The 13,410-nt window shown below is 40.1% G+C and overlaps 1 protein-coding gene across 1 annotated transcript in view; it reads left to right on the forward strand.

The window, feature by feature from the left end:
- The window catches only part of LOC134615004 (unconventional myosin-Id), a 120,645-nt gene that overhangs the window by 81,921 nt on the left and 25,314 nt on the right, over positions 1-13,410 (forward strand). The window contains exons 8-13 of the mRNA XM_063459332.1: positions 1,140-1,343; positions 1,815-1,960; positions 3,621-3,735; positions 5,021-5,191; positions 11,135-11,205; positions 12,460-12,534. Coding sequence (XP_063315402.1) covers positions 1,140-1,343; positions 1,815-1,960; positions 3,621-3,735; positions 5,021-5,191; positions 11,135-11,205; positions 12,460-12,534 — 782 coding nt within the window. The remainder of the gene's footprint in view (positions 1-1,139; positions 1,344-1,814; positions 1,961-3,620; positions 3,736-5,020; positions 5,192-11,134; positions 11,206-12,459; positions 12,535-13,410) is intronic.

Here is a 13,410-nt window from a genome sequence, read left to right on the forward strand (position 1 = left end):
AGCAATCTGTGGCTGGTGACCAATGCAGAATAATAATGACACAAATCGATGCTCCAGGACCTCAGGTAAGTAGATAAATGTTTAATGAAGAAAGTGAAAACATCCTCTATCATAACCAATGATTGTGTGGTTACATGTGAAACGCGTGAGGTGGAAAACTTGGTAGACTTTGTGTTACTATAATCTAGCTGTATTTTGCCTCTACAATGGGATGTTTTTACTTTCTTCAATAAAGGTTACATTTTACCTACTTACCTGAAGTCCTAGGCCTAGAGCATCGATTTTTGTCATTTATAATCTGAAAAAGACATTATTTATTTTTCTATGGGGGGGGGGTTGATATACTGGGGATGAGTTCCCAAGTGTCTTTGTGTGTTTGGATAAGGAATACATGTGTAACATCTACTGTAAACAGGGTTGTGTTAAATAGAGATAAGACAAAGGCGCATGTGCAGGAGAGTGCTAGAAAAGAAAGGAATATTTGGACAGAGTACCCCTTCCTACCCTGGCCCCCAGCCCTTCACACTCCCCCCCAAAAAAGAAAAAAGGCTAAAACTCCCCTCCATTCCAGCGCAGAGGTCAAGTTCTCCCTCTGCCCAATATCCTCCTCCTCTGACACCATTCCCCTGCTAGAGGGGGACAGATGACATGGGTGGCATAGAGGGGACATGCCGCCATTGGCTGTCTGGCAACAACATGCTGTGTGTGCTGATGACAGACGCCAAACATGCACAGAATTGACAGCAGCCAACCTGGACTGGCTAATGATGTCCCAGTGGCGCTGCTGTGGGTGGAGTTACACCTCTGGCTGGAGAGGAATCATAGCGAAATGCTGCATTAACAGACACCAAGCACTATGAATTCTTCAAATAACTGAAGTAGCCGTGGTGCTTGAGGTATTCCTTTTAATAAGGCTTAATGGTTAAGACCATCACTGAGTTTTATATGCAGGATCAGTAAATATTGAACTTGTTCCCAGAGCAGGAAAAAATGTTTCTCTCAATAGATCATAACCAGGTTTTAAAATTCTTCTGTTCATACAATGTGATCTTCTAATCGTTTGTTGTATTTTTTTTTTCAACTAATAGCCTTTTTTATTCTATTATTGTTCTTCTTTTCAATAACCTTTTCCTATCCAGGGGAACCTGAAGTTTGTGGTAGACGGTGACACCACAATGATTGAGAACGGTAAAGTGGTATCTGTGGTGGCTGACTTGCTGGGTTCCAAAAGTGAACTACTGGAGAAAGCGCTTCTCTTCCGAACTGTGGCTACTGGCCGAGATGTCATAGACAAGCAACACACCGAGAAAGAAGCCAACTATGGCAGGGATGCATTTTCTAAGGTATCAGCCGACTTTATTTGCTAAAGAAAACCACACGGGCTGTTTAATTTATTGGATCAATTCTGGAATTCTCACTAGCTGTGAAGAATTCATCAAAGGTGGTCTTTTAATTATTACAAATGGAAGGAGGTGCTAAACCTATTTTTATTTTTTTTTGTCAACTGCATACCACCTCAGCCGAATAGACTGCCACCATTTTCTAACACCCCTGTCACCATTTCCCAGTTTCTTTTGTCACTAATATACCTCCGTCTTGCTCCCTGGCGGCAGTTTCCAACTACAACCCCCACCACCTTATAGTACAGTGTGGCAGCATTTGCTGGCGTGGTGAGGAGGATTTAAAGAGTCCGAGGTTAATTTGGGGCTTTCTGCCTCTAAAGCTCCATAGAATTGCATAGTACATATATTCTGTCAAGAATTACATTTTAAGTTTAAAAAAAAAAAAAACTTATTGTCTTTTTTTTTTATTAGGCCATCTATGAGCGTCTCTTCTGCTGGATAGTGACTCGCATAAACGATGTGATTGATGTACGGCAGCAGGATGCGTCCCTGCATGGAAAGAACACTGTAATTGGGGTGCTTGATATATATGGCTTTGAAATTTTTGATAACAATAGGTAGGACAATTATCATAGACTCTACTGCCCCCTTGTGGCCTTTTAGATTATATTTTAATGCTTAAATTTTTTAAATATGATATCATTCATATCACCCATAGTTCAACTCTTTTTCATGAATTATAAAAATGTATAACTTCAAAACGGCACTCTAAATGTCATAATTCGTACAGTTTAGTTTGGCAAAAGTGGATGCTCTCCCTGAAATTGAAGTCCCGGCTCCTCTGTGAACATATCGAGGAAAAATCAATTAGATGTTATCTGTCTAAGTCCATCCACCTTTGCACAGTAATGATGAGCTACAAGCACTGGTAGTGAATTAGCCCGTTACTCACAGCCGTCATTCATAACCTATTATCATCCAAGGTTAGACAGAGAATGCAAAATTAAACTAGTACGTTATCTGAGTTGCTGCAGAGGTATGGGGTTTAGATTCCAGGGAAAGCAAAATTTTTATGAAAATGCTTTGAAAAAGCTTCTAAAACGGAAAGCACCATAATCACTACAATAAACTGCATCAGTTATAGTTCTTTTTTGTCCAATTATATGGTACCAATCATCCCATTAAAAGGTGTATACAAAATGCTTTACTATAGAAGTGATTTTAAATAATTATTATATATGCTGTATATAAACGTTTTCAGTGGGTTGTACAGAATAACTAGGAGCCACGAACAATTTCACCCAGTCTTGTCAACAAACTTTTATAGAATAAAGAAAATTGAGAATTCTGACAAAGGATAGAATCTATGTTTGTAATTACATTCATCAGAAGAGGCGTTTACATTTTATTTGTTTTGGAGAACAGAGAAGGGATTTGAAGAGGTTTGAGCAAATAGGATCTAAGTAATCCTGTGGGATTTTGGTAAATTTTCTCTGCAACCCATCCGTATATGAAAAATTACCATTGGAAGAATTGCCTGTTCACACAGTGTGGCTTGGATGATCAGACTGGGGTTTTCCAGCAAAAATAAAAAATATTTGTGTCTTACCTGTGTGGTTTCTTAACCGTCTGAACCATTTTATTGCAGATAACAATATTTATATTTTATGCCCCCTTTTTTATCATCTATCCTCTTACTGACTAGCTGAAATTTTGTAAGCCCACCATCCAGTCTGAGAAATACTTAGTGTTTACGGTTTTAGATCCCTGATCCGCTGAATCTCTTTGTACATCTTAACATATGGGGCCAAACAATGAAATAATTGTCCTGGTCTTCCTGGACATGTGAAATCATAATCTTTGAATATTAGACATTCAATCAGTAGTCTATGTGTTCTGTAAAGTAACATTACTATATTTTCCTATATCCTAAACCCTTCCCTTTATAGTTTGACTTGGTGGTCCCAGTCCAATCATCATGCACCCATGATGGTCTAGAACAGGGAGAGGAAGTCTTCGGCACTCCGTATGTTGTGGACTACATAATTCCTGATTCCTGACTTGCCGGCATTATGGCTGCATTATGGGAAATGTAGTCTACAAAATCTGGAGTACTGAAGGATGCCTACGCCTGGTTTTTATCAGTATCCGACTTGTTTTGAACAGAATTAGGAACTTTTGAACTCTAAAATGTTGGGATTGCATAAGAACTGGTGTGGAGAGCACATGTTTAAATGACTAATAAGTTTCACTTGGAACAACTTCTGTGTTTTTCAGCTTTGAGCAATTCTGCATAAATTATTGTAACGAGAAATTACAGCAGTTGTTCATCCAGCTAGTTCTGACTCAGGAGCAGGAGGAATATCAGAGAGAAGGCATCCCGTGGAAACATGTGAGTATTGATGCAATACTTACTGGGCCTTCCTATCTGCACTGGAACCTGCAATGACCTGCAGTCTTCTGTTATCGGTTATCTGTAGTCCATATTTTAATCAATAAAAGACCAATGGTTGGGAGTCATGAAATAAAAGGATTTCTTTAAAGGTGTTTTGAAAAAGTGCATAATGTGCAGAATGCATATTCCCCAAAAATAACTGATGCATGCCAACATTTCAAATATAACCCATGTATACAGTGTAAAACCACACATAAATAAAGCCCTACATTGCACTCCCACTGATCGTGGGTGACAACTATTCATCAGCCAGAGTGTAAGAAGAAAATAAACAGTTACTTGCTCACTGCGACGGGAGTACAGGAGCTCCGTCACACTGACTATCCCAAATCTCTATGCACATTTAAATAACGTCTGTGTTAATGACCCTTAAAATGTAAGCTGATCTGCTGTGTCAAAGAAAATCTCTTAGCTATGATAACAATATCCCTTACTGCTTTCAGCTGCAAGATGTTTTCTTAAAGATTCACTATAGTGTCAGGAAAACAAAGCGGTTTTCCTGACACTATAGTTCCCTGAGGGTGCCTCCACCCTCCGGGTTCCCCTTCCGTGGCGCTGAAGGCGTTAAAACCCCTTCAGCAGCTTACCTTCTTCCAGCGCCAGCCTCCCTCAGCACTAGTTACCTCTCCTCCCCGTCCAACGTCAGCTCCCTAGTGTAGTGGAATGCGCATGCGCTGCAAGTGCCGCGCGCGCATTCAAACAGTCAATAGGAAAGCATTTCTCAATGCTTTCATATGGACGCTCTGCACGATGGATGCGAAATTCGCATCCAGCGTCGCAGATGCGCCTTTAGCGGCTGTCCGGAAGACACTAGAGGCTGGATTCTCTGAAACTGCTATGTTTACATCTGAAGGGTTAAAACCTGAGGGACCTGCCACCCAGACCACTTCCTTGAGCTTAAGTGGTCTGGGTGACTATAGTGTCCCTTTAATTTTTTATTTTTAAAGTAAGTGTATAATAAACACAAGTAACTAACACGCGGTGGTCACGTAGAACACATAAAATCTATTGGTAGGTATAAAAAAACCTTGATTTTTTTATTTTTTTTTATAGTGAACTTATTAGAAGGTATTGTGCACTGTGTAACGAAGCAGCCAACAATGTATAGACGTCAGTGCTGCATATAACATCTTCCCTAGTAACATAATCCCTAGTCACCCAGTCTAAGGTGTCTCGTTGAGACTGCATGTTGATCACTGTGTCTGCTGCTGTTTTTTTGCAGATAGACTATTTCAACAACCAGATCATCGTGGATCTAGTGGAACAGCAGCACCGGGGGATTATCTCCTTATTGGACGATGCCTGCATGAATGTGGGTAAAGTGACGGATGCCATGTTTTTGGATGCTCTAAACAAACAGCTTGGGAAACATGCTCATTACTCCAGTAGGAAGGTAAGTTATTAAAGGGCACTGCATGTGCTTGCATGGAACATCTAGACTTGGTTAGTATGTATGTAAATAACTCATGTAAGTGGCTGGTTGCAGTGTGTAATAAATTAGTGTATATCTGTCTATCCTTACAGCGGGCTGTAGTGGTTATAGTGCATGGAGTGTTTCTTTAAGACATATTGGTCTCCCCTTCTGAATACAATTCATGCCATCTCCTGTACTGATGCTGTTATAAATAGAGTTCTCAGATCTACTATAATTTACCGGATTCATATGATTTATTAATACTGACAAACAGTGAGTGAAAACTACCAGGTCCCAATGTCTGTACTTTATCTATATAATAAGTTCAAAATAGTATAGGATTGGGGAAATCTCTAAACACGTAGGGGTAGTAAATTGAAAACCAAATAGCGGGGCTCCTCAACAAAACCGCATGAAAGTCACCTGAAAACACAGTTGAGCATCTTCCACCAAGACCTTTAGCAATTCTATGACATGGGGCCATCTCCCTCTTGGCACCATAGCAGCTCTCCATACAAGCTGCAGGTGATTGCTGCTGGCACAGCTTAAGGCCTGCTCATTCAAGCTAGGCAGGGAACGCGGACGATTCCCTGCTCTTCGACGACACAGCTGCCCTAGCCTAGTTTCCACCTCTCTGGACTGGTGCGCAATATCCCACCAACTCAGCAATCAGAAACATTCTGTGGGCACACGCTAAAAGTGAGATGCATACACAGTGCTAGTCACAGGCGCAATTAAAATGGTGAATGCTGTGACTGCTCCAGATTGTTATAGAGGAAGTGGAACACCATCTCTCCGAAGTTGCCTAGACTATATCTTTGCTGCCTCTGGCAGAAACAATGTGCAAAATCTAACGCACCCGTGCCATAAACTATTCACACACCACCCAGTTCATCTCGATATCACGGCAGCGGACCAGCAGATTCTGGAAGTCTACCAATGCGCCGGAGATGGTGAGGGCCGCATCGGCAGACCTTGAGGAGGGGGAACGAGCAAGATGAAGCAGATCAGTCATGGAGTGAGTGGGGAGCCATTGAAGCTGAAAGTGTGGTGTTTTGGGAACTGACTGCATTCACTGAGCTGCTTACCTGCATTTCTGGTGCTAGGCCCGAGGACCAGCATAACATGGGGGACCATCTCCTGCCCATGAATGGCATCGGCTGATCAGCATGCTGGGTGCTTGGCAATATTTCACCTCATCACCTGTCTAACCACCTACAACAGCTCTTACAGCTCATGCATATTGTTATTGTTTTATGTGCCCTTTGACCTCTCACTTCATGTACCTAACAGGGCAAACATCTTCAGCCCAGCATATAAGTTAACTGGTGATACTCCCATCATCTCTTATGCATTGTGATGTCAGTTACGTCCGCTTGTATTTTCGTAAGTTATATTATTTTGTTTCCTGCTCGTCACACACGTCTTTACTCTACTTTATATTACAAAAAGTGCTCTATTCTTTACATTTTATGTAGTTACACAACTTTTACTGCAGTCTATAACCTTGATAAAATGTCTTTACACGTCTGTATGTTAAACTCTATTCAACAAAAATAGAAAAAATAAAAAATAAAGTATGGCAGCAGTTAGGCAACAATAAGTGATTGGTAAAAAGTTGTCCTATACAGTTATAGTCGCAGCTCGCCTATTTTTGCCTACATTTTGCAATTAATTTTGTCCCTAAATGACTGACCAAAGTTACGCTTATTTATTGTACAATGTAAAAGACTGTGTTGGTGAGTTACAAATTCATTCCATTGATCATTTGGCACACATGTCAGATAAGGGAGGTTATCCTTTAATTACTGCTATAAACGTATAATAATTATAGTGTTGTGAAACTCACACCCAGATTTATATAGTGATATTACTGCTTAATTACTGTGTATAGTCTTCAAAACAATAAATAAATAAAGTTAAAATAAAGAGAAAATAATAATCTCGGGGTTCTGAGGCACTTTACACACTATAACCGTTTCATATAATTGAATTGGCAATATTATCTGGAGTCCCCAGGCACTGTCCCTTTATTCAGTGATAAACCATTTTTGAGCACTTTAACACTGGATGAGGGTCCTTGGCCACCCGTAGTCCAGCCCCCACAGGAGGTGTGGCTAAGGCAGAAATTACACACTTCCTCCTAGCTATACGGATTCAAACCAGCATTGGGCACTGTGATAGGCTAAAACAGGCCACCTGACACTCTCAACCAATCACAGCTGTCCATTGCTGCTCAGGTCAATGCTTCCTCATTACCCCAAGCAGCAGAGAGGGTTGGTTTGCTAGGGACACTTGTTTAGCATTAAACAATGAGACAAAGCCGTTCAAGACTTCTGATTGTTATGATATTTTCATATCTCCATTATTTTCTCCTGATACATAGGTTCATTGTTATGTGTTCACTCTCGCACTTTTTCTATTCTGTACTTAACACGCATAATTACATTTAATGATTATAACAAAGTGATTCATACATTGTTTATAGTCTACAACAGATTGTTTTTCAGACAGAGGCAAACTGATTCATCAGATAGACTAAACCCAGGTCAACTTCCAATTTCTAGTTCAGCTAGCTTGATCTAAATTTTGCAATTTCCTTGTCAACTCCTCACATGTTTTTGTTTAGTGAATAAAGTCTAATTATTTCAGTTGCAGAACTGAATGAAAACTTCTAAAGGGACACTCCGCTGCCCAAAACAAATTAAAAAAAATAATATATATATATATATCACTATTTGGTAGATATACCCACAATGAAAATGTATATGCATTTAAGTATACATTTTTTTATTTTCATTAAGGGTGTATCTAAAATAGATTGTAAAAGCTCCTCCCCTTCTAACCCCGCCCAGACTTTCTGTGGCTGTCCAATCAAAGACATTCCAATGCAGCTCAATGAGAAGTCTTTACTAGGCAGGTGCTCTAGGCAATTACTACCTACTGGGTTCAGCTGAACTGAGCTAAACAAGCTGGGAAGTCATAGGACTGGTTGTCTGTCTGACAGCTAGGGGGGTGTAACAATGTTCATTTATAAATATGCCGCTTTCTAGTGAAATCTGCACTTTTTGAAAAATGAAAAAAAAGTGGACACACTTTAAAGTGCTTTAGTTGGGAAATTGACAAGTGCATCTCGCTAATTTGAGTTTCCAGTTCCACCATGGTTACCTGAACATGGACCAGCAGCATAAACAGAGCAGCACTTTTCCTGTGCTATCCGTTAGCACAAATAAATGACATGTCACCAGAAGAGCATGATGAATCTATATTAACCTATAAAAACCTTCCTGTCCAAAACGCATAAAGAGCTTCTTCGTTAAGCCCCCTCCTTCCGTGCATTTGGTTGTGGTGGCTGCAGATATTTTTTTTTATTTTTTTTTATTGTGGTTATTGCTGGGTTTTTTTTTGGTGTTTTTGGTGTATTCATCTTTATCTGATGTTTGTTTTGACCAAGTTGTGCATATGGTGTTTGCATGCCACTCGCCCAGCTTTGGTTGAGATCGCTCTCCCTCCTCTTTGGCTGTCATATTATAGAGCAGTTCCATTCATACTAAGTGATCGGTAAAACTGCTTTTGCGGGAATACACTAGTTATCCCATATACCCTCACTGCACAAAAATGTATTGAATACGAATAAGACCCCATACACCAGAATTAGACGCTCCTGATTGAAAGTCTATTCCTGGTTAGGGAGAAGTCTGCCTTTAGCTACAAGTAGACATATTAAACAGTGCACCTATAAAAATGTTATTATTATTTATATATCACTGGTATTTAAAACTGGTATTTTTTTTATTTTATTTTTTTGCATGTGTTTGTTATATATATTGCATTAAAGAATAGGAACTCGTTTTTCCCTGTAGTTTCCCTTTAAGCATTTTCCATCTCATTAACACCAAAGCTCAACATGAATTTGTCATTCTGGTGCATGCATGAGCTAATAGGGGAATGTGTATTTCATGATTAATTCCAGTAGAGGGAGCCAGATCCACTGCTAATTCTTCATGTATTCTATGGAGCAGTGAAAGGGTCTAGCGTCTAATGACGTAATGTCTGGCCAATCGACATGGAACACTGGTGTCGCCTGATTTACACTGTCTGAGTATTGGTGGTCTGCAAGCATCCAAGGGTCAAATGCATGAATTGAGTTTAAAAAAAAAAAAAAAAAAAATCCTTTCTATACCCAGCTGACAGATGTATAACCTTGCGAACTACAAACTGATTTTAATAAGATTTTACGTGTCTCAGTGATGTGATTCCACACCTGTAATTCAGATTCCCACAGTAGCTGTGTGTTAAGTGAATGTTTTGTAATTTTCTTCCATATAAATATGTCCTGCGCCTGCCATTTTGTCTGATTTAGCTCCTTCACTGGATGCCGTAGCACTGTCTTTGTTTCTTATTGAAAAGTGCTATTATCACCCTGCACACGTACGACAATCACAGCAACCTTATTTTTATTCCTCCCACACCGATCTTTACCCCCTTCCCCTTTGTTCCGCTCCCCCCCACCCCACCCCACCCCTTCCACTCAATAGCCCTTCCTGCTAATGCTCACACATTCCAGCTAGGGTTACCTGGCATTGTGTAGCGTTCATATTTGTCTATAAATAAGATAAGCCATTAAATATTCACACTGAGATTGTGTAGGAATGTACCTCATTAAAACAAATTCCTGTCTATTCTGACCATGGCGGCAAAGAATAATAAAAGGAGGCATGTCCCTTTTAATAGAATCTGTTTTTTATACTTCTCCAAACTGGTGGTGACCCATTCTCATCTTAACGTTTATATATTTAATGCATACAAAATATGCAAAAACAATAAATTAAAAATAATAACAAATAATAAATGTACAATAACAGATAAAAATTAGTATCTTGTAATACCTTTTTTTTTTTATTGGACTAAGAGAACTTTGGAATGACAAGCTCTAGGGAGAACTTCCCTTTCTCAAGTCTACTGCTATAATCTCTACTCTAAAAATTAATAAAGTCTATAATATTTGTTGTTCCTGTGTTCGATGTAAATCCCCTGGTTGAGCCAATAGTGATTCTCCCAAAGCTTTCTATAAAAGAGATTTCCCCATGAGGCGTTGCATGGCAGGGATTTTTAGGAGTTGTAGTTCAGTTGAAAATAAACTCCTGTGGCACAGCCCCTCGGGATAATGTACACCAGTACTTGTGTGGAAGCATAGTGAGTTTTACATTTTCTTTGCGAACTGGTGCAGTTATGAGATACTGTGTTCTGAGAGATGGAGACGGAGAAACTGTACTGACCTGACCCCAGCATCCACCGCCCATCATTGCTGTACAAAGCTGATAATAGGAAAGTGGAATGTTTAATTATTCAAGAATCTGTACAGGAACAGGGCTTTGGGTGCCAGGGAGATCCTCTGCTTTTGGCAAACCATCTGAAAATTATTTTACATAAAATTGTGGGTGAGCACCCAAAGACTCACAGTACCATAATCACTGCAATGAGCTCTGGTGGTTATGATGTTTTAATTGCCCTTTAAATGTGTATTTATGACCAATTGTATATACCCCAGCCTCCCTCACCTACCCCATCACCTATACAAGCTTGGTTTAGTTTTTGTGATGAAAATGAAATCAGTCAGACTATGAATTGCTTTTTTCTAAGAAAGCATCTTATTCCTATATAAAAGTACACCGTATAATAAATTGATAAATAGCTGATAGCGCCTCTCCGAGGATGAAATAGGTGGAAGTACCGCTGCTGTTTTATTATTTATTGGTATTCCGCTATTGATGGTGGTTTATAAGCAGAGCATCCCTTAATCTCATTTCACACGTCTATTGGAAGCCTTTTTAGTAACGTGTCCTTCCTATCAGATTCATTGCAGTCCCCGGTGTCTGCTCAATGGCTCACATCTCTTCTATCTAATCCTCCCCCTCTCAGGTGTGTCCGACTGATAAAGCCTTGGAGTACGACAGAGATTTCCGAATCCGTCACTATGCTGGAGATGTTGTGTAAGTCTTCCTCTTTTTATACACTGAAATTACTGTGGCTGAGTTAGTCGTTTGTTGCTCGTTATCCATAAACCTTTAATTACACATTTCATATTAATGAATTGCTGATTTTTCTAGCACTTGACATGTTACATTTGTTTTGGCTTTTTGGCGGGACCCATTGTTTTCATATTAGTAATTTTTATTATGTCTGGATTAATTAACCAATCAGATCTAGATATGAATTTATAATACAGAAACCTCTTACTCTGTCGATTTAGAGTGGTTCTATAACTACTGCCCACGGTGTCACAGAAGAAGACTGTGCTAAGTGGGTGCTCCCATGTGCATGCTATCTAAGTCTCCATGTCATCCGACAGACTTCTTGATAGGCCTCAATGAAGGATCTTGCCTGGAGCCATCAGTTTGGGCAGCCGTCCCATTTGCATGCTCACATTCATGTTATCAGCACAGCCACTGAATACAATGGGAAGAAAAGGATTGTCCGCTACGTCCTAGTCTGGGAAGGGTTCACAGCAGGAAGCAGTAAACTCCAAATGAAACTTTCTTACCTATTTTATATATATTTTTTTTTGTTTGCATGTATTTTCTATAAAATACATTAAGACATCCAGGGTTCAGCTCAAGTGTGGATTGTTCCTTTAACGCTTTTAGGAGAAAAATTCCCACCAAAAGAAATAGTCAAAACTTACCTGTAATCCCACACTGAGGCAAAGTTCTCACTGCAGCCCAATGTTCCTCTGATGACATCACTGTGCATCAATGGAAGAGAGGGATGTCCCAAAGGCTAGGTTGAGCTGAGGACTTGGGGGGGGGGGGGGGTGCATGCTGATTAGACTCCCAAAACACATCAAATTTACATTAGCCAGCCAGAACTGGCTTATGATGCGTTTGTGTAGAGTTTCTTAGTGAAACACTACACATAGAGACTCCAAGCACCATGACCACTTCAAATCACTGGAGGAACCTTTTAATAAAGCCCATGAGGTCCACATTTCCTTAATGAAATGTGCATCACTGTCATTTTATTTTAACGCAGTTGCATTTTCAGACAGGAGCTGGCCTATGTTTGAATTCTGGTGGCAATGATAGAGCTGTTTGATATTCACTATTTTAATCCCCCCCACACCTCCAAAAAAAAAAAAAAATGTAAAAGGATGCTAAAAATAAAATGGACTTCTATAAAAGAGTCAAAAGTGAGGTCTAGAAATAGGTTCTCGTTCCTTATCTATGACACTTTTTTTTTAATTGCAGTTACTCTGTGGTGGCATTCATTGATAAAAACAAAGACACGCTATTTCAGGATTTCAAGAGATTGATGTATAACAGGTAGGAAAAAACACTCAATGATTCATGTTGTATCCCCAAATGGAAACCTTCTTTAATTAGCAACAGCACGAAATATTCTCCTTTCAGCAGAAACCTAGAAAGACGTTAACGTCTGTGACCATTACTCCTGCGAAAGCGCAGTCTTTCCCCCTTGTTTTAGCATGTGATCTGCTTGCCTAATGCGTGTGTTTAATAATAAATGTCATTTAAAAAAAAAACTTTAAATTAATAGGATCCCTCTTCCATGTACTTCCATGGAGTTTGCTCTCCTCAATCACAGATGCATATCTATATTATTAAAGGTGTTTTTCTTGATATCTGAATGTTAATAGGCTAGGGCAGGGTTTCCCAATTAATTTTTCCCGTGGAACCCTTTGACTTAGTGTATCAACATCGTGGAACCCTCCTCACCACCAAATATACACTCTCATTGACAAGACCAGATACATTCTCACTGCCAAACACATACACTCACTGACAAGCACACATTCACTCTCACTGACAAACACATACAAACTCCCTAACAGACACACCTACAATTATTATTATTATTTTTTACATTTTACTCCACCCAGCCCCCCTACCTTAAGGAGTGCTGGCATGGAGTTCCTGGGGTCCAATGGGGCTGCAGGCATAAAGTCCCTGTGGTCCAGTGGGGCTGGCTGCAGCTTGGCAGTTGGGAGGTCTGGCAGACAGGTAAACGGTGGAGGTGGGTGGCGAGGGAGCAGTGAACTCTGATCTCCTTGCTCAGCTCCCTCGCACGCCTCCTAGTGATGCCGGAGCCGGAGTGACATCATATTCCGGCTCCGGCATCACTGCTGTGCGCGCGAGGGAGCTGAGCAGGGAGATCACTGCTCACTGCTCCCTCGTCGCCCG

The sequence above is a fragment of the Pelobates fuscus genome, chromosome 6 (assembly GCF_036172605.1).
Source record: "Pelobates fuscus isolate aPelFus1 chromosome 6, aPelFus1.pri, whole genome shotgun sequence".
NCBI lineage: Eukaryota > Metazoa > Chordata > Amphibia > Anura > Pelobatidae > Pelobates > Pelobates fuscus.